The sequence below is a fragment of the Alligator sinensis genome, unplaced genomic scaffold, assembly GCF_000455745.1.
Source record: "Alligator sinensis unplaced genomic scaffold, ASM45574v1 scaffold1086_3, whole genome shotgun sequence".
Lineage (NCBI taxonomy): Eukaryota > Metazoa > Chordata > Crocodylia > Alligatoridae > Alligator > Alligator sinensis.
Window position 1 is genome coordinate 2,763,702 of NW_005841975.1, and position 19,861 is coordinate 2,783,562.

Genomic DNA, 19,861 nt, shown 5'->3' on the forward strand with positions numbered 1-19,861 from the left:
CCTAAATTAATGGTTGGCTGTGGAGCCTTTTACTTTAGCGCAGCTGTAGTTTTCCTGGTTGTTTCTCTGGCTGATTGGTTGTTTCCTCCTGTTGCTCTCTGCCCTGGCAGGTACGATTGCAGCTCTGGGACACAGCAGGCCAGGAGAGGTTCCGAAGCTTGATCCCCAGCTACATCCGAGACTCCACAGTGGCTGTGGTGGTCTACGATATCACCAGTAAGTTGTGCCGTCTGCCTGATTTGTCTGTGATGCTGTGCCTGATGCTGGCATGACGGGTGCTGCTTAGGCAGCTGCCCAGTGCAGATGTGAAACACCCCTGGGGAAGGGGAAAATGCAAGGCAGGGTGCCAGAATTGGGAGCTGACTAGCTGGGAGGTCTGAGTGTAGCTGAGAGGGAATCTGGCTCAGACTGGCCTCAGAAGTGCACGCGCTTCCCATGCCTCCGGTCCAGCCAAACTCTGCTCGGAGCAGAAACCAAGGGAAGGGGGAAGTGTAGCAGACATAGCTGGATCGATTTGCATTCCTCTGAATCCTGGGGCAAATCTGAACGATGTCAACTTTCAGCAGCCCCTAGTGGGTGTTACACCACTGAGGGGATATGTATTAAGGAAGACTTAAAACCTCTTTACCAGGGCTGGGCAAATTAGTGCTTGCAGGCCAAATCTGGCCTATGGAGTGATTTTTGCCCAGCCCACAGTGGGTCCCTTGGCCCCACCAGGCAGTGCTGGGGCACCCTAGTCCTGTGCCAGCCCACAGTTCACTTTGGGATGGCCGCACGGCAGCGGCAGCCCATAGCTCTGCCGACTCAGCATGCAGTGCAGCAGAACTGAGAAGAGCAGTGTGGGGCAGTGGCAGCAGTGGGAGCTCCAGTGAGGGCGCTGCATCTGGGGCTAGGGGCCAGTCTCCGTGAAAGCCATGTGTGACCAGGTGGGAAGCTGTGTCCGGGGCTCCTGCCACTGTCCCTGCACCATGCCACTCTGCCCCATGCCAAGCTGGCAGGGCTTGGGACTACCATCACTGTGCAGGCATCCCAGGGTGAGCTGCAGGCTGGAACCGGATGGGGGTGCCCCAGCGCCACCCATCTGCCCAGGCCCTGGCCCAGTCCTGACCACTGCTTAGAATCAAAGAAAATGAGGGTTGGAAGAGACTTCAGGAGGTCACATCTAGTCCAACCCCCTGCTCAAAGCAGGACTAGCCCCAACTGGACCATCCCAGCCAATGCTTTGTCTAGCCAGGTCTTAAACACCTCCAAGGATGGAGACTCCACCACCTCTCTGGATAGCCTGTCCCAGTGCTCCACCAACCTGCTAGTGAGAGTTTTTCCTAATATCCAACCTAAACCTCCCTTGCTGCAACTTGAGACCATTGCTCCTTGTTCTGTCATCTGCTGCCATGTGCATGGAGGGGCATGGAGTCGCCACTGGGTCCACCCCTCTCCCTCCCATGCCTGTGAGCTGTGCAGCCCAGGCTGGGGGACGAGATGGGTAAGGGGAGGTAGGAGGGAGGCTAAGTTCCCCCCACTTGGTGGGCTTCATGGTGACATGAGGCCATTCCCTGCACCTGCCTCTGCTTCCCCTCCTCACCTTTCTGAACCTCCTCTGTGAGGCTCGCAGCCCTTCTCTCTGCCTAATGGATGCTGCAGCCCCCAAGTGAGGCTGAGCAGTAGCTACCAGCTCTACCCTGCCCCTGCACTGTCACTGCCCCAAGATCCCAGCCCCAGCCCTGGCCTCGGACCTGGATGTAGCTCCGGGGAGCTACTCAAACAAGGTGTGCAGGCAGGTGGGGAGCTGTGCCCAGACCTGGGGCTGGGGCCCAAACTTGGGGCAGTGATAGCATGGGGCCCAGGCAGGGCAGAGCTGCAATCCACTCCCTGAACACCCCTGCCCACAGAACCTGTGCCCATCACAAGGGTGTGCAGGCAGCAGATCATGGCTCTGATCCAGCCTGGCCCTGCACTGGCACGGCCCTGCAATGCCACCCTGTGATCCCAGCCTTGTCCACCTGTGCCACTCCTGACTGCCGCTGCCCATGGCCACATCCCACATAGGGAGTTTTGGTAAGTTGTTGCACGGGGGGGCAGAAGGAGAGTGGGAGGGTGCTGACCTGGCCCATGATGGCTCACCAAAACAGCCTGTGTGACCCTCGGGCCCAAATAATTGCCCACCACCATGCTGAGCCAGGATCTGGCCCAGTGGGACCACATCTCCCACTTGTGTAGTCAAGCTCAGCTGTGGACTGTGCTACCAGACCAGACTGTCACACTTTGCATAGGTGCAAGTGCCTGCATCTACTGAGGATCCAGCCTATGGCATTTTATTTGGCTCATGGACTGAATTATACAAAACTTAGAGGAAAAAAATGCTGGTCTTGTTCTAACATCATTGCATATGTCCCTGCACCACATATGGCTGGAAGTTTGTTTATTTTTGTAAAATTGCATTAGAGGTTTGCTGTCACAGAAGAGCTGTTTTTAGCATGTTTTTACACGTTGTGTTCAGATGCCGTGGGATGCAGACAGTCAGGCAGAGTCCCAAAGATGAGTGACAGGGAGGCTGTATCTCAAGTGATGCAATGGAGATCCCAGCTCTTCCCTGGTGTAGGCCACTAATGTGGGAGTGGTGTTGCTGCAGGAAGAGAAGGGTGACCCCTCTTACAACCTGATCTTCTGCAGGTTTGTCCTGTGCTTTGTGATGTCCTGATGCAAGCTAGGTGCAGACCATTACCATACCAACTTGCTTCCACTGCATGTTGTCGTGGCACAGAGTACAGGCAATGGAGAATCAGACCCCAGGATGTGTATTAACTATTGCTGATTATCAGTGATTTGAGTTTTCTATTTCCCATGGGGAAACGGAGAAAAATGCAGATTTCCCCCTTTACCTGAGGAAAACGCAGGCTTCTCATTTTAATGGACAAACCTGCAGATTTTGCACTTTTGCAAAGAGCTTTCTGCAGGCTGGCGGAGTTCCAGGTGTGGTAGGTCTCTGCTGGGTCTTTAAGAAACAGGTAATACTATGTAAAAATTGAAGTATATCAGCTCCCTTAAGGAGTGGAAACAAAGCTCTTGTCCACGGAGGTCCAAGCCACTTGGAACCACCAGAGATGGTTTGTTTCATAAGATCAGGCAGCTGGTACTAGGAGAAATCTTTCCTGAAGAATGGGGTCTCTGTATTACACCCCAAAAATGGCACGATCTGGGTCCTATGCTCATCTAGATGCCAAGTGAAACAAAACAGTAGGGCTGTGCGAAGCTTCAGGTGCTGATTCAGTTCAGAGGATATTCAACCTGATTCGGTGGTCGAATCTCTGAATCCAAATATCTGAATCCTGCCCCTCCTCCACCCCACCCCCACCCACTGTGCAGGAGCTGAAGAGGCAGGGCTTTTTTTTTCTTTTCTTTTTTTTTAAGAGCCGGGAGCTGGGAGAGTGGGCGGGGCAGCCATTGAGAGGGGGTGGGGGGTAGGGCTGATGGCAGTGGCCGAATCTCCGAATCAGATTCAGCCAAATCAATTTGGGACAGTGATTCGAATCACCAGATCGAATCACTGTCCCCCGAATCGGCTGAATCTGAATCCAAAGTGAATACTAGCCGCTTCGCACAGGCCTACAAAACAGCCAACACACTATACAAACACATGGAGACTCAGGCAAATTTATGCATATTGGCACCCAGGAACAGAGCTGTTTGCAGTGGGTGTGTATGTGCTCAACTAGCCCCTACCTGATTTAACATCTATGAAGGGTGGTACAAGGATTTAGAGCCAGGCCCAACATTGAACAGGCCTGATCCTGTTTGCTCTGTGCTTGCCCAAGTCTGCCTTGGCCAGGAAGCAGGCAGTCTCCACAGTAAGTGATCTTTGCAGGTGGTTCCCCATCACAGATGTTCAAAACAAGCCCCAATGCATTTGTGCCGCTTTTGTTCTTTAAGGCAGGAACTGGTGCTGGTATTTGGCACTTTCATCTGTTTTGCATCTGGGTGCTGTTGTTCACCAGGATGCGATTTTGTTGTTGCTGCTGTTCATGTCTGTGGAAATGCAAAGTGACAAGGAAGCAGCCGTGGTGGCATCTGCTGGCTGAGGCAGTTGCAGTGCTAGCTGCAGTGTCAGGGTTACACAGATGGTCCGGCGATGCATTGCTCATTAAAACTGCTCCTATGAAAGACTAGCCACGGCATGACTAAAACCTGAGTTCGTTTCAACTGCCATCTTCCTATCTCAGCTCTCTTTAATTGGCAATGGGTTCTCGGAGAAAAATGCGAGAGGCAGAAGGGACAGCAGAGCTCCGGAAGAGAGACCAGGCCCAGCCTTTTGTGAATAGCTTGTTAACTTGAGTTACCTGCTGGAAAAGCAGGCCCCAATTAAGCTACATTTATAATAGAAAGCATTGTGCTTTGACGAATGAATCTCTCTGCTGATTCCAGAGTCAAAGGCTGGGGCAGGGAACATATTTCTGCAGGACTGTAAGAAAGCATTTAGCAGGCAGGAGGCATGACAGTGATGTTCAGAGCTCTGTGCATAGAGGGACAAGTTATGGGCAACATGAACACTGTCCACCAAACATGCCTTTTCCTTACCTCTTATCACTCTTGGCCCTTCCACCCTTGTTGCTGAAAGTGAGGTCTCCTCTTTCTCTCCCTTGCCTTATGACTTGTTTCCTCAGCCTGCTCCCTTCTCTTTCTCCTCAGATACTGTCTTGCAGTCAAACACGCCTTTGTTCACACTCAGCTCTACCTGCCTTCCAGCCCTTTCCGTTTCTTCCTCCAGACTCTCTGAGACAGTGTCTACTCCAGTGTCTATGAAACCTTTCTCTTCAGCTTTCCCCGGACACCACCCCCAATCAGCAACTCAGCCACCTCCCTCCAAACAGTCTCCTCTGACCACAGCTGTTAATAGCCTTCTCTTGGCACCTCTGAGTCTGATTTCCCCCTGACTGGCCCTTGGATAGACATGCATGTCAATGCTGGTAGGTGTGAAATGTCTGGATTCTTCTTTCAATCACCGGCACAAGTGTAGATGACTTGACAAGGCACCATGGAGCATCAGGCTCACTGTACTCATCCTCTATCACCTTTCTACTACTTCCTAACCTTTTTCCCACTCTCTTCATCAGAGCTTCTTCCCTTCCTCTCCTGACTTCACCTTCAGTGTCGCTGTGGAGGTTTCTGATGCACCATCAGTGGCCCCAAGCTCTGCTCACTGTCCTCTTTCTTTGCTGTCTCCCATGGTATCATCAAAGGATGATGTGAGATGGAGGAGCAAGGGACTACTCCCTGCACCAGCCAGAAGAGAGCCATGTCAGTGCTCCTCCTCTCCCCAGCCTGGTGATCCATCCTGACCTGATCCTCCAGTATTTCACCTAGAGTAGTATACAAGTAACGTCAGCTTTGTACGGCCATTTCTCCATCAGCACTGACCTCCCCACTGTACAAGCTGGCTGGCTTGGCGTTCTCTTTCTCTGCCTCTCCCTTTACATCCTGACCCGTGAGCAATGTCCAGCTCCATGCACACTTCTAGCCTGACCTAAACGGAAACACTCAAAGATGTTGCTATTACTATTCATAGTTTGCACTTAATGCCTTTCATTAAGCACTGCAAGGTGCTCAATGAGCTTTGAATATTTAAGCTTCACTACACCCTTGGGAAGCATGATTAAATCCTTAGATAAATCGAGTTGCAGGGGAATTACATAGGTTCAGATTCTTGCCTCAGTTACACTAGCATCAAACAAGGAGCCAGTCCACTAAAATTAGTGGCGTTCCTGCAGCAGAGTAGACCTAGCAGCAGTGGCAGAACTGGGGTGCTGGTTTGCCACCCCCTACTCTAACCACACTCTTTTCAGCTTTATCAGAAACCACGTGGCCTCCCTACTTGAACGTGAAGTCTCCAAAGTCACATGAAAATGCTGTTGTCTGTCTCTGCTAAACAACTGGCAAAAATTCTGTTTCTCATAACCACTTGCATCGTTCTGTCTCCTCACTTACAGATCTCAACTCCTTCCAGCAGACATCCAAATGGATTGATGATGTCAGGACAGAAAGAGGAAGTGATGTCATCATCATGCTCGTGGGCAACAAGACAGACCTTGCAGACAAGAGGTAAATGAGGGACACGGTTGGGAGGGAAGTGGCAAGGTCCTTGAGGCACAGGGCAAGGAAGCATTACACAGCACAGAAGCATTAATCTACCATTAGCAGCCCCCTGTTTTGGTTGGAAGACTGTCCACATTCAAGTCACTGACTCCCTTGCTGGTGACATCACACCCCAGGGTTACCCTAGTGAATTAGGATAGATTCTGTGTTGCCCTGGAGTCTGCTGAGATGCTGCTGGATAACAACAAAAGTCCAGCCCAGCAATACTTGAGCGCTTACGCCCTGTTCACGGCTCTCTGCAGAAGGAGAATCCTTGAGAATCCGGATCCAAAGTATGGAGTGCTCCACAGAGCCATGCGGGGTAACTAGAGATAAGAGGTCCCAAAAAGCCCAGGTTATGAGGTGGGGGATCCTCTCTCTGAGATTTCCATGTTGTCAATCAACCAAAAAAAAAAAAGCCTTCGGTCACCTGTCACCCTGTTAAGCCCCATACAAACTCCTGATTAAGCAGCATAGGTAAAGCAGCCTTCTTGTCCGCCATGCCTTCCCTGTCATGGCATAAGAGTCGGCAACTCAGGGAGGACTATCTTGTGTGAAGAGTTGTAAGCCTATCTGCAGCAACACCTGTTTGACTGTTCTCTGGGATATGCTGCCAGCTCAGTCTTGAAAGCCCTGCTGGGATTTAACCCAAACCATCCACAACTTTAGCTCCAAGGTAGAGTATAGGGCTCCAGCAAGGGGTCCCCAGTGACCCAGTCAAATGGCTGAGGTCCCCAAATGATAAATGCTGAAGTGAAGATGGTTAGAAGTGGGCACTGCTAATTGTGGCTGCTGCTGATACCTATCTCAGATCCAGAGAACGCAAAGCACCAGAGGTAAGTATAATGAACTTCATTTTATAGATGTGAAGTGACAGGCACAGGGTCACCCAGGAGGCTGGTGATAGCACTGAAACTAGACTCAGCTCTCCTCATTTGAGCCCAGTGCTTTCTCTACTGGGTCACAATTTTGAAAACCAATAATACCAACATAGAGCAAATGGCATATCTTGAGGATAAAATGATGAAAAAAATAAGGATATGTTGGGTGAGATTACACATTACAATCAGATCATGTTAAGACCACATAAACTTGAATGAACACACATTAACTAATACTAAGTGCCTTTAGGAGTCTTAAAGTTATGCCATTTCCATCAAGGATTATTTTTGAGCTGTGCTACCTAGCCTGTCTTCCATTAACTTCTGGATGTTCACTTGAGATAAAACCACAAATCTGTAGTCCTCCAGTATCCCAGGATGCACTACTTCCAGATAGAATAGCTGTCATCCAGGACTCTGCTGCCCTGGACTGACAGCTGGGAACTGCCGGGCAACAGGTGCGTGGGGATGGGGTGAGTGGGGAGGGAGTAAGGGGGAAGGGGCACGGGCAGGCAGCTGCAGGGCCCAGTGAGAGCAGGATCCAGTTGTTGAGGGGTAGCACAAGCTGCAGGGAACCCAGGAGCAGGCAGGGAGGGAACTTCCCCCTTCCCCTCCCTCCCACCCCCCACTGCTGCCAAGGGGCCAGGGCAGCAATCTGGGAGTGAAGGGGTGATCCAGGGAGTGGGAGGAATCCAGGGGCTGATGGGAGGCAGAAGGGTGATTTGGGGGGTGGAGGGGGTGATCCAAGTGGCACATGGGGCCCTTTCCCTCCTCTTCCCCAGCCTATACTGTGACAAGCAATGCAGGCATGGAGCAGACTTTCAGCCTGTAACCACACCCCTGCTCACCAGCTCTCTAGCATTAGGCCTGAGCTGTGAATATTAGGGTGGGTATTACCCCAGAAGTGTGACTGGTCATTGGCACTAGTTAACCTTAACACAGACTAACATTTCTTAGAATTAGCACCTGCTAACTGTAATGTGTAATCTCCCCCTTGTTTGCTAGGGGAGCAGTACTTTTAATGGGTGCCTGCAAGAGGAGCTCCCAATTGCATCCTTATATAAGGAATCTCTCGAAACTCAGTGAAATTAAAATACGAACTTTCCGCTGAGAGATCACTTTTCTCCACCTAGAGCATGCACACAAGACATTAAGGGTGTGGAGGCTGCAGTGTAGTGTAGAGATACCTGAGCCAGTTTCAACCAAGCTAGATAGGAGTTTCACTGGGTTAATTTACCCAGGTTCTCAGAGGAGCTCTGGGATTTGGAGAGATGGAGACAGCCTCCTCCCATATTGAGCTAGAGGGAGCTCTGGGGCAGTAGCAGTCCCTACATGTCCTCTTCCCACTATAGAGATATGGGGTGAGGATTATGAGAGTAGCATCCCTCTGGCTTAAGATTCATTAAAGGTAAAGCAAAACAACCCTCCCAAACCTTATGGGACAGTCTTAAATGTGGGGGCTGTGCCTGGTATCTCAAAAGAGTTTCTGAAATGCGACTTTTGTCATCAATTTAATAAACCAGCCCTGGATTGGGCAACCCCTTTGAATGTCCCCCAGTGAGCTCCTCTGGAAGCATCTGGCCATGGCTGCTTACAGGACACAGCATGATGCTGTCTAGTGCCATGAGAATGTGTTTGCACTGCTTTAGGGTTGAGCAGCAGCCACAGGCTACCTCCTGAGCCAGAAGTAGCTTCACCATGTTCACAGAGCTAATTGGTCCATCTGAGGCACTGTGCTAAGGCAGCTATGCTAAGCAAAACCAGAAGTGGCTTCCAGTGCCGGAGGTCTCTCAGGTATCTGGGACTGAAACCCAAAAATTTGTTCTCCAAAAGTTGCTCACAGGAGAGCATTAATTTGATAGAGGCCAGGAGAAATGCCCTGGTGAAAGAGGGGCAAAGATGGGTGCGGAGAAAGATGCCGATGTAGGGAATGACAGATCTGTGAATGGAAAAGCAACTGTCTACTGACTAGAAATGGGGCTTTCTGTGTCCTGGAAGAGAATGGGTAAGAGCTAGCTAGAGGGGCCCAACAACAGTATAGCAGAGGGATTGGGGTTGGTGGGAGCACATATTTTGGAGAAAGACGATCTGGCTCTACAGAGCATGGTAGAGATCTTGGCGGAGAAAAAAAAGAGTTGGAGTTTCAGGGGCCTGTGAAGAGGCAAGTCGCCAGAAACACACACACACAAGCATGCACCCACACACATGCATGCACACGCTCCTAGAGGTTGGAGGGGAGGGGGGGTTTCTCCCTTGTGTGCTGGCCCTCTTCATAATCAGGAAACACTGCTTTGTCAGGCAAAGTGACAAATCATTTCAATGGCTCTAGGCAACCATCTATCCAGCTGCAGGAAGGGGGTGGAGGAGACGCCCAAACAACAGTCAGTCCCCACCATGTTAACAGCCCAGAGGAGCCTATGGTTCAGCCTCCTGCTGCCACTGCCAGGGAAGTTAGGATTTTGCACCAGAGGCAAAGATCCCGCTTACAACATACTTGCCAGTCTGTTAGGGCACCTAGCCACAATACAGCTGTTGTCATGTTGCCCCACCCATCTGAGAGCAGGATTTGGCTTCCTGCATTGATGGGACTTGCTCCAGGCCACACCGGTCAAACCATATTGTGCCATCAGGATAGTCAAGGCACAACTGTGTAACTGTGGGCCTTAGCGCACATGCTGCCACAATAAAGATGCGAGATAAGTCTCCAGGGCTACATTTGGAAATCCCATCTGGGCTTTGCCATATCCCAAGCTAGACCCACTTATCACATTGCCCTTTATCCAGTCCCATTGCCCCAGTAGTGAAGATATTAACTAGTAAGATACATAACGGATGCGCCTGACACTTATTATATGTCTAGTCCCCACCCCATCAGCAGCAATAGCAATGTACCCCATGCCAGGGGGAGTGACTCACTTCCATTAGTTACTGCAGTGCCAGGAAACTAAAAGGCCTCCTTTGCTCCTGCATTATATTGAACACAATAGTGTTATGCCAGTGTAACGCTGATATAACAGCCTACATTTCCTGGTGTATCTGCAGGTATTATAATGGGGCCCAGAGGCATCTCTCTTCCTTGCAGTTATAAAGTTCACATTTATAGCCCTATCCTCTGCAATACAGCAGTGTCATGCACACTTATTTTTCTGTAATTTCCAGGAAAAACCTGGAGCCTGAAGGATTAGCCACAAGAGCTTCTCCCTGTTATATTAGCAGCCCCATTTTACACAGTTCCCTGCCATTATGCTCACAATTTCTTCTCAACGAGATTTTGTGTCAGCATTGCTGAACGTAGTTGAGTCTACTTCTCAAAGAACTAGCCAGACAGAAGCGGGCAGATAATTCATAACCAACACCTTTTAAAGAGAGATTCTTTTTGGCAGGGGGGAAGGGTTGAAGGGCTGCAGGAGAAGACTGCTGCAGAGTGAAGTTGTTCCTTCACGTTAATACAAGACAGGCAGCTGAGCTGTTTGGAATATGTGGCCTCAATTGTGAGTGCTGCACTCATGAAAAACTCTGGCCTTACTGGCAGTTAACATTTGCTGCTCTACAGGGAACAGGTGTCAGAAGCCAGGAGGTAGCCCTAAGCCCAAGTGAGGCACACTTCCCTTAGCCAAAAGGCAGAACCGATGCATGCACTCCTGAGGCTAGTGAGTGGGCACTCTCATAGTCTTTCTGTGGGGGAGGAGAGGGATGAAGAACTGCTTTAAGCTAAGTTATACAAGCCTCCCCATTTCTGTTGTTTTCCCCCTGTTCTCCTTGACAAGAGGTCAGGGGCATTGCTGTTTCTTCAAGCCTCCAGAAGGTGGCTGAGAAACCAGGGAATGTGGATGTCACTCAAATCAGAAGAATGGATTTGACAGGCAGCAGCCGGCTGGCTGTCCCCAGTGAGATAAAGCAATTTAGAGGGGGAGCTCTGATCTGACAGCTGCTGGGGCAGCTGGAGAATCCAGTTTTTCTACCAATCGATCTGCAGACCAAACTGGAGAAAGCAGGCTGTGCTGGGGAGGAGGGAGTTCAGCCTCCAGGTTCACCCATGCCCAAGCTGGGGCTTCTCTGAGTATTCAATATCGAGCGCTAAGGAGGTGTGCTGGAATTTCAAAGGAGAATAGTCACAGTTCTTAGCTGTGATAGATCCTCTTATTTCCATCTGGAATAAAAATGCAAATGCAGTGTATTTGTTAGTGCCCTCCCCCCCATACTGCCTCAGATGCCTTGTATGTCTTTCATAGTCAGCATACTAAGGAAACGGGGGCAGGTAGAAAAGGATTCTGCCACAGTTTAGATACTCTAGTTACAGGTGAACCTATACTGCGCTGCACTGATGGACACATAATGTAGTCCTGATTCCAGCAGCAAAAAAGGGCTCGCTGAATGTGCACAAAGTGGATGGCATGCCCATGTACACTCAGAGCTAGGGGTTGCGCTCAGGCAAAGGCAGGGAAAGCAGTGCCAGTTGGGTGTGGGGGCAGTACTCTTCCAAGCTCCCCCACAAAATAAGCCTCACCTACTCGGGAACGCCAAGCCAGAACTCCACTTCCAGTAAGTTGTGCAGATGCTCCAAATATGAAGGGAGATGCTCTGCCAGGCTTGGCTGCCTCTCATTGAGTTCAGACACTCCTATGTCCTCTGCTGGGCTGCTCAGGTCCCCCTTGCCCTGTTTACTGAGTGTAAAGTTATTTAGGATAGAAATATGTGGACTGAAATCCTCCCTTGCTCCCCACCTTGTCTCATGCCACAAATATCCCTTTGGATAGCACTTGTTCTGGGAGGTCTCGTTCCTCCCCTGGCTGTGTCATAGGGTTTAGTTATGGGACCTTTGTGGGCTATACATAAGCCTGTGCAGCATAAGCCATGGGTAGGCTGTTGCCAGATGTGGCCATTTTCAAGAGACTGAAGCCAAAGCAGCAGAAGTCAGAAGTATGGCTAAGTAGAAAGTCTTAAAAGCCTATGTCTGAGTGACTGTAGTGTGATCCTTTGCAGATGTAGCAACTAGCTTAGTCAGCAAGGCAAAGGAAAGCCATTCATATGTTTAATGATACAATCAAACCGAGCACAAGACCTAAAAGGGAACGCTATAATCAAGTAATCCAAATACTCTATACCATAGCTTTATCTTTAAATAATTCAAAGTAGTAACTGATATAGCCAAATGTATTAAGTTATTTTGCTGTAACAGATGTATTTTGTTAGAATTCTTAGATAAATTGTGAAAACAAAGCGGCTTTGTCAGACCATAAACTAAGGTGAAAAAGTAACAGACCAGTGTGAAGCAATATTCCACAATGGGATGGGAAAGGAGGTAAGGTAGCCTCCCTTTTGCACCTTTTGCCTTCTCAAGGATATAAATATCAACTAATTGACACTTCCCAGGGTCCACAAGAAATCTAGTTTAATCCAGTTCTAAAAGTTTCAGTGAGGCAAAGAAATTTAATTAAAACCAATCAGAGATCAGTCGTTAGAATATTGGGACTAGCCATCTATAAATATTGGGCATAGGCTGACAAAGTTGGACTTCTACATTTTGGACTTCAAAATTTGGACTTACCCACAGCTCAGCAAACCAACTCAAGTCCCCAAAGAAAAAGAGAAGCCTGGCCAGTGGGTCTGTTTCTTCCCTGAATAATCATACAAATAAGTCCTTGCTATTGTATATCCTAATAAAGCTTTCGAGTTGTGGCTGGACTGGTCTCACTATGCCATCAGTCTCACTCTCAACCACAGTTAAAATTAAGCGTAACACCTTGACTCACATGCAAAGAAACAGAACTGTGTTCTAGACTACGCACTTACTATGGTTTTGTTTCCTTTTCCCTCCTGTTCTCAGACTTAAACAGCCTCTCTTCCTGGCCCTTCTTGGCAGGGTTAGTGCAGTTACAGTTTTCCCTTCTCTGTGTCCTCAGGCAGATAACAATTGAAGAAGGAGAACAGCGAGCCAAAGAACTGAGCGTCATGTTTATTGAGACCAGTGCAAAAACAGGATACAATGTAAAACAGGTAAGGGAACACCTGCTCCAGCCAGAACTGCAGCCATGTGAAACAGCTGAGCCAGCAGGCTCACTGCAGGGACTTAGTTAAGCTGCCCTTTTGCCAGACAGGAACTAAAGGCTGCAATAAGGGTGACTATTTCAAATCAACACAGGATGCAAAATTATATCTATGCAGACTTTACAAACAAAAATGTCCTCCACTTTGACATCACTAGACTGTTTCTATATGAAGAGCGTTTAGATTCCCCATAGTGCTCTCTCCAGGTCTAGAATGTCAGGACACTGTGTGCTACGTGCACATGTTAAAATTGGATGCAATGTGTAGTCCCACTGCAGTTCCAACCTGAACACAGCTACATACAATTACAGAAACACAGAAAAATAAGGCTGGAACAGATCTCAGGGGGTCATCTAATCCAGCCCCCTGCTCCAGGCTAAACCATCCAAGACAAACATTTGTCCAACCTACACTTGAAGATTCCCAGTGATGGAGATTTCACAGCCTCCCTAGGTAATCTGTTCCTGTGCATAGCCCCTCTTTAGAAAGGCCTTTCTAATACCTAGCCTAAATCTCACTTGTTCAAAGTTAAGTGCATTACTTCTTACCCTGTCTCCTCTGCTCATAGAGAACAGTGAATCACCATCCGCTTTATAGCAACCCTTTTTGTATTTGAAGCATTCTCAAATCCCCCTGTTAGTCTTCTCTTCTCCAAACTAAATAATCCTGATTCTTCCAACCTTTTCTCACAGATCATGTTTCTAGCCCTCTAATCTCTTTTGTTGCTCACACATACACCTGGGTTGCTTGTGTCCTAAACAGTTCACAGGAAGAACTAGGAAGTGTGTTAAGCAAGCATATTTCTCCATCTAGGCAACTGGAAATGAAGGAAGACTTTGATACAGAATGTGTTTATTAGCTTTAATTAATTTATGCACATTACAGCAAGGAGACCCACTACCATTACCTGCTGAAACACCTCTGGAGGTTAGCTCCCTATTTGACTCTTACGCCTTCAGGCTAAGCGTTGCCTCTTTATTACGTGGTTATACCTTTTTATTTTTATGCTTGCAGTATGTTGTGAACCCTCCCCTTCTGCTTGGGGCCCAGAGACACCACTGTAACAGTGCTGATGAGGAGGCAGAGTTCTCCTTAATATGTACCCCATAGGAAAAAAAGAGGTTCTAGGTGACTGCACAGACAAGACTGTGTGTATATACTTGAATGAAAAAAGTGAGACGTCTACTGTGCACCTGAACACACCATTATCCAGAACCTAAAAACAAATGTCTAGTCTTGGTGCCCGCATGATAAAAGCCACAGCGACAAAACAGTCATGATTTCAAATATGGTGGTGATAATCTGTCATTTTGAACAGATCCCTCTCTTAGCCTTAACGTGATGTATCAGATCCAAAGTTAAAAATCCCTAAATTCCTTCCACACTATGGGTGATGTAATATTAAATCCCCTCAGGTATGAGCAGTCCTCCTGTAAGCAATCATGTAAAGCCAACAGCATCTTTTGGAATTATTTGAGAGACGAGCAGAAAGCACAATATCTCAAATATTCTGACAAGGGTTTATCATGTAGCGTGCATCAAAAATTGCAAGTTTATTTGTATACATACTGCAGGGGGTGATGACTGGTCCCTGCTGGAGGCTGTTTACCTTAGAGAGTAATGCAGTGCAGTGAGTGCACACTGCAAAATGCTATGGAGGGGGAAGTTTCATATATGCTGATGCTTCCATCAAAGAAGGAAAAAGGTGACAGGCGAGGGATTACATTGCTAACAGAGAGATCTGGTCTGCAATAGCACAAGATGGCAGCTTAAGGGACTAGCTGCACTAGGTACTAATGTTTCAGGGACAGAGTGTCATTTAGTGCAGGCAGTTGAAAGTACAAATGATAACATTGAGAAGCAAATCCTCAACTGGTGTAGAACAGTGTATTACCAGGCATTTCAAGGCAGCTATTTGTGCCAGCTGAAATCCAAATTAGGACAATGGGCTAGCTCGCCTGTGAGTGCCAGGCTCAACTATCCAGTCAGGATACATGTAACAAAATTAACACAGATCTTTATTTCCTGGGAAGGAAACAAAAGATTATACAGCATGTATTTTACTTAAAGTATCTGAACTGCCCAAACAAATGTATATCTACCAGTTCATCCAGTTGCATAATCAAATGACTTTCTCTGTCACTAATCAGACAGGTTCCCTGCATCACATTCATCTCAAACTAAAGGGAACATCTGAGCACTTGCAGAATTTAATTTAAGCTGCTAGACACAAAGCCTGCCTCATCTCTTGCTCAGAGGCCCATGAGGTTGGTGCTTTTGCAAGTGTTTTTGTATCAACCTTAGTAAATTCATCTGTTTACACCAGAAAAAGCTCATAATGTAGACACATACAAGCCAGTTTCTTTAAGCTAGTAACTTTTTGAATGAGACTACATTAGTAGAAGGTGATTGTAAATAGATTTAGTTATACCAACAGGAGTTTTCTAACACAGATAATCTTTACACACCAATTTGAGGGGCTAGCCTAATTTACACAAGTATGTAAGTGAAACAACTACTGTCAGGTCCATGCTTTTTCTTTGCCAACATTACAGGTGATGAGCTTTTCTGTTGCCAATGATATTTTTAAAATGTCAACTTCAGCAACAAATCCCTTCTTTCTCTCCTTCCTCCAGCTGTTCCGACGTGTCGCGTCAGCTCTGCCAGGGATGGAGAGTGTTCAAGAGAAGAGCAAAGAAGGAAGTATCCTTTTATATATATACATATATATATCTCCCTCTGTATATAGATATGCACATATATAATTCCACCTCTTCCATAGGACTTCTCTCCCATAAATCTCAAAGGACTTTGCAAAGGAGGTCAGTATTGTTGGGCCTCCCTTTAACAAATGGGAAAGTGAGGCTCAGGGAGATGAAGAGAACTACTGGGGTCATCTGGCAGGTCAGTGGCAAGCTACAAATAGAACCCAAGTCTCCCAATTCCACCAAACTCATGCTGCTGCTCACTGGACAGCATAGTGCCCCCAGAGCATGCTCCCTGCATGGATAACCTGAAGCAGTGGAGGGGAACAGAGATGAATGTAACTTTACTGGGTACAGTAGAAAAGGCTAACCACCATCAGACAAAGTGTGCAGCACTCAGAACCCACTAATGGTGAAATGCAAAGCACAAAATTGTCCTGAGATCCATCCAGATCCCACACACTCCCATATGCTGCAGCCCTGGTCTAGCCCTGGTCTGAAGCACAGGCAGACATAACACGACATGGGCAGCCCAGACCTGCTTGCATTCTCGGTCAGCCCAAGGCTCAGAGTCTGTGCGCGCTTTTGTCATGAAACTTAGAGGCAGTACTGGGGGGTATAAAGGAAGCATACATAAAATTTCAAAATCAAGATGCTTGGTTGCACTTTCCTTGTCTGTGTTTGCATGGTACACATTGGGAACTTACCCTGTTCCTTTTCAGTGCTGGCCTTTGCCATGCAGCTCCATTCAAGGAACACCCTCCCTGCCTGCACTGTTGTGAAGGGCTGATGTTCAGGGGGTGTGGAGGGAACAATGTAGGAAGAGAAGGATGAGGATCTAGGAATGTGAGCCTTCATGCCTGCACATGAACAAAGGCCTGATAGAAAAAGGAAATGGCCCTGTAAAGAAATGGAAAGAGTCACAGGGAGAGCAGCCAAGTGTGAAAGAGCTAGAAAGGGTAATGAAAAGAGATGGGCTAGAGCTAGAGAATGCATGAAATACCATCAGTCAGAGAAGATGAGAACAGAAAGAATGGCTCTGTCACTGTATCTATAAAGGTGCATGTCTGCCCTGCCTTCTGACTGACTTCAGACTAACACGGTTAACTACCTCTCCCTTTCATTGTAACCAGAGCACTTGGAGCTCAGCATTTCCTTTGAGAGACCGAAGGCCAGACTTTCTAAAGTATATAGATGCATCCAGTGGGATTTTCAAAAACCCATAAGCAGGTCTGATGCCTAAACTCTATTGAAATAAATGGTGAATTAATTAAGCCCCCTAACCCGATCAAAACCTTGTGAAAATCTCACTGGATTGGCCAATCTGGTTTGAGTATAAACTGCTCAAAGGAAGATAAAAGGGAATTCAGAGCTGGTAGTGTTTATGCTCAGAAGACACGTTAAGTATAACATGCTTCCTCTTACAAAAGCTGTCTCACATATGAGTCCAAATTTGGGAGTAGAGAGCTTCCACACCCTAGTTCAAACAGTAGGTATCTGCTCAATGCAGAAGTCACTAGGTCCTGTGTTATGCAGAGGTCGAGCTACATAATCATGGGCCTTTTTCATCTTCAGAGTTCTAAGTTTATCCTGAAGGGGCCACATCAAAGGCTAAAAAGAGTAGCTCAGTATTAATAATGAGAATGGTATTCACAGCTTGAGGTGTACATACAGCTCAGTTTCTCCCACTGTTATACAGGTATTGGGAATATGTGAACTGTCAGACTGGATTAGACTTGAGGTCCATCTCAACAGGTGTCCTTTCTCTGACACTGGCAGCACCAGCTGCTTCAGAAGAAGGTATAGGAACCCCACAGTGGGCTGCCCCTGCACAAAGGTCACACAGGTCCCTAATAATTAGAGATTTGCTTAAACTGTAAAGCACCAAATTTAACAGAGCCCAGTTTCACAGCCTTCCTATTGAGTGGCATATTCATAGGCAAACACTTTGCTGACGTTAGTGACCACAAAACAAAATTAGCCCCCTAACCAGCCATTTCGCACTCTGTGTCCACTGAGTCCTTGCTATCTGTGCTCAAATTTATGACATGAGTTAACTGTAGTGATGAGGTTTGTGGTATGATGAGAATGAGCAACCTGCTCTAGAAGAGTTAAGACCTTCCCAGTAGGATATCCATCCTTACGCCTGTCTGCTCTCTACCTGGTAAGCGGTACAGGCAGGCCTCATGTTAAACAGCAAGGCAGAAAAAGCATGCGACGTGGGGGTAGTGAGTGAGCAACCCTGCACCCTACACATCCTCCCTCTTGCCAGCCTCTGAATCCTTCAGTGTACCTAGGCCAAACAGGCCCATGTTTACAAGAGATATTTTAGATATTACAAGTTCATGAGAATTTTCTATCCACTCTTCCCAGCTCCTCCCATTTGTCTTGGAAGCCCTGACATTCCCAGGTGGTCATGCAGAGCCTGAAGCTGCTGGGGTGGGGAGAAGCATCCCCAAGGGGGCCAATGGGAGTTTTAGTGGAGAAGGTCATAGTGCCAGGTCAGGCAAGGTGCTTTGGGAGGATGGTGTGGTTTGGGGCTTAATTTCAGCTCAGAACTCAAACCTTTTTGGTTGAGGCAGTAGATGGTCTAATAAATGAAAACTTTCTCATAGGTCATCACCAGTTTCCCCAAACCAATCACCATAATAACCGATGAAGAGAAATGTGGAGGCTGGAGGGCAGTTGTAATGACATGAGCTCATTAGAGCTCCCATTGCCCCCACATGCATGCCACAATGACTGCATTCCTGGTGGCTGACAGGGGGGAAAATTAGCTTCAGTTCCTGCAAAAAAAAAAAAAAAGAGGCTGCTTTCCCTTTATTCCTGAGGGTTAATGAGGTGATATTGAGGTGGACTATAGCCATACCTCTAAATTCTCCCCACCGCTGGTGCTCAGCTCACTCCTGTGCTACCCTGCTCCTTGCAGTCAGTGAGAGGGGCTTGTCCTGAGAGCACAGTGCCCTGCCCTAAGCTCCATCCTTTGGTAGGTAATGCCTACTGGTCACGTCTGCATGAGACACTTACTGCACATTGTACCACTGCACAGTAGTGTGTCACAGCAAAAACCATACTAATAGCCTACTGCCCAGTGTTATTAGGCTAATGCTCAGTAAACGTCACTAAATAACCATTTACCAGTGCTACTGTACAGTAACTTTAGGTGCTGCGCATTTGGTTAGTACTTTATTAAGGAAGACCTAAACTAAATGCGCAGTATCTAAGGCACATTAATAAACATGTAAACGCGCCTACTGGGAATAGACAGGCCCTGGCATCTGAGAGAGAAAACAACAGTCACCAAGTGAGCACAGAGGGGCTGGGATAAATTGGGATCCCTGAAGCAGTTAAACAAACGGTCCCTTTATTGTGCTGACTCCTGCCCTTTTTGGTTGCTGTTGATCAGTCTCTCAGACTCTATTTATTTCATCAGGGACACTGGATTGACAGTCTAATTCAGTGACACTGACTGGCTGGTACTGAGCCATCCATCTGCTCAGAGGATGGCTAACAGGCTAATGCTATTCAGACTTCTGCTGCAGAGCAGTACTTAACCCCATTTAAAAAGAAATTCTCAAAGGCCTGACTCCCGTACGGCTCATGCCCTGTTTGTGTAACAGTTTGCCTACTGTGAGAGGCAGGGAAGGGGGAGGAATTGACCCAGAGCACTGAAAGTTGTGGGGGTATTGACCCAGAGCACTGAAAGTGCATGCTGGCTTAGGTTCAAGAAACAGTTTAGCCTGCAGCTGCTTCTTTGTCTGTGTGTGATTAGGTAATGTGAATGACACCAAGGCTGCTAGCATGGCAGCACAGAGTCCATAGGAGCCCTCTGGTTTATGTCCACACCTCCTTCTTCAGCATACCCCACCCATCATGAGGACATCCTGCTGCTGCTGCTGTCAAGTGGACCAGAGACACGGGTCTCAAGAGCTGGGGGGGATGTCCCTTAAGCAGCTTGAATGTCACATTTCCACGTGTGATGCTTTTGAGTAGGAGTGGGGTGGGCATGGCTTGCACAGCAGCAATCTTCCCCAGGCATACTGGGGGTGTACTGTAAACAAGCCCACAGTGTCTCAGTTGTTCTGGTCTCCAAACAACCTG

General features: G+C 47.7%; 1 protein-coding gene across 1 annotated transcript in view; it reads left to right on the forward strand.

Annotated features, from left to right (window-relative positions):
• Nucleotides 1–19,861, forward strand: part of RAB6B (RAB6B, member RAS oncogene family) — a 46,982-nt gene that overhangs the window by 17,798 nt on the left and 9,323 nt on the right. The window contains exons 4-7 of the mRNA XM_014518685.2: nucleotides 111–216; nucleotides 5,982–6,093; nucleotides 12,911–13,004; nucleotides 15,692–15,758. Of these exons, the coding sequence (XP_014374171.1) occupies nucleotides 111–216; nucleotides 5,982–6,093; nucleotides 12,911–13,004; nucleotides 15,692–15,758 (379 nt within the window). The remainder of the gene's footprint in view (nucleotides 1–110; nucleotides 217–5,981; nucleotides 6,094–12,910; nucleotides 13,005–15,691; nucleotides 15,759–19,861) is intronic.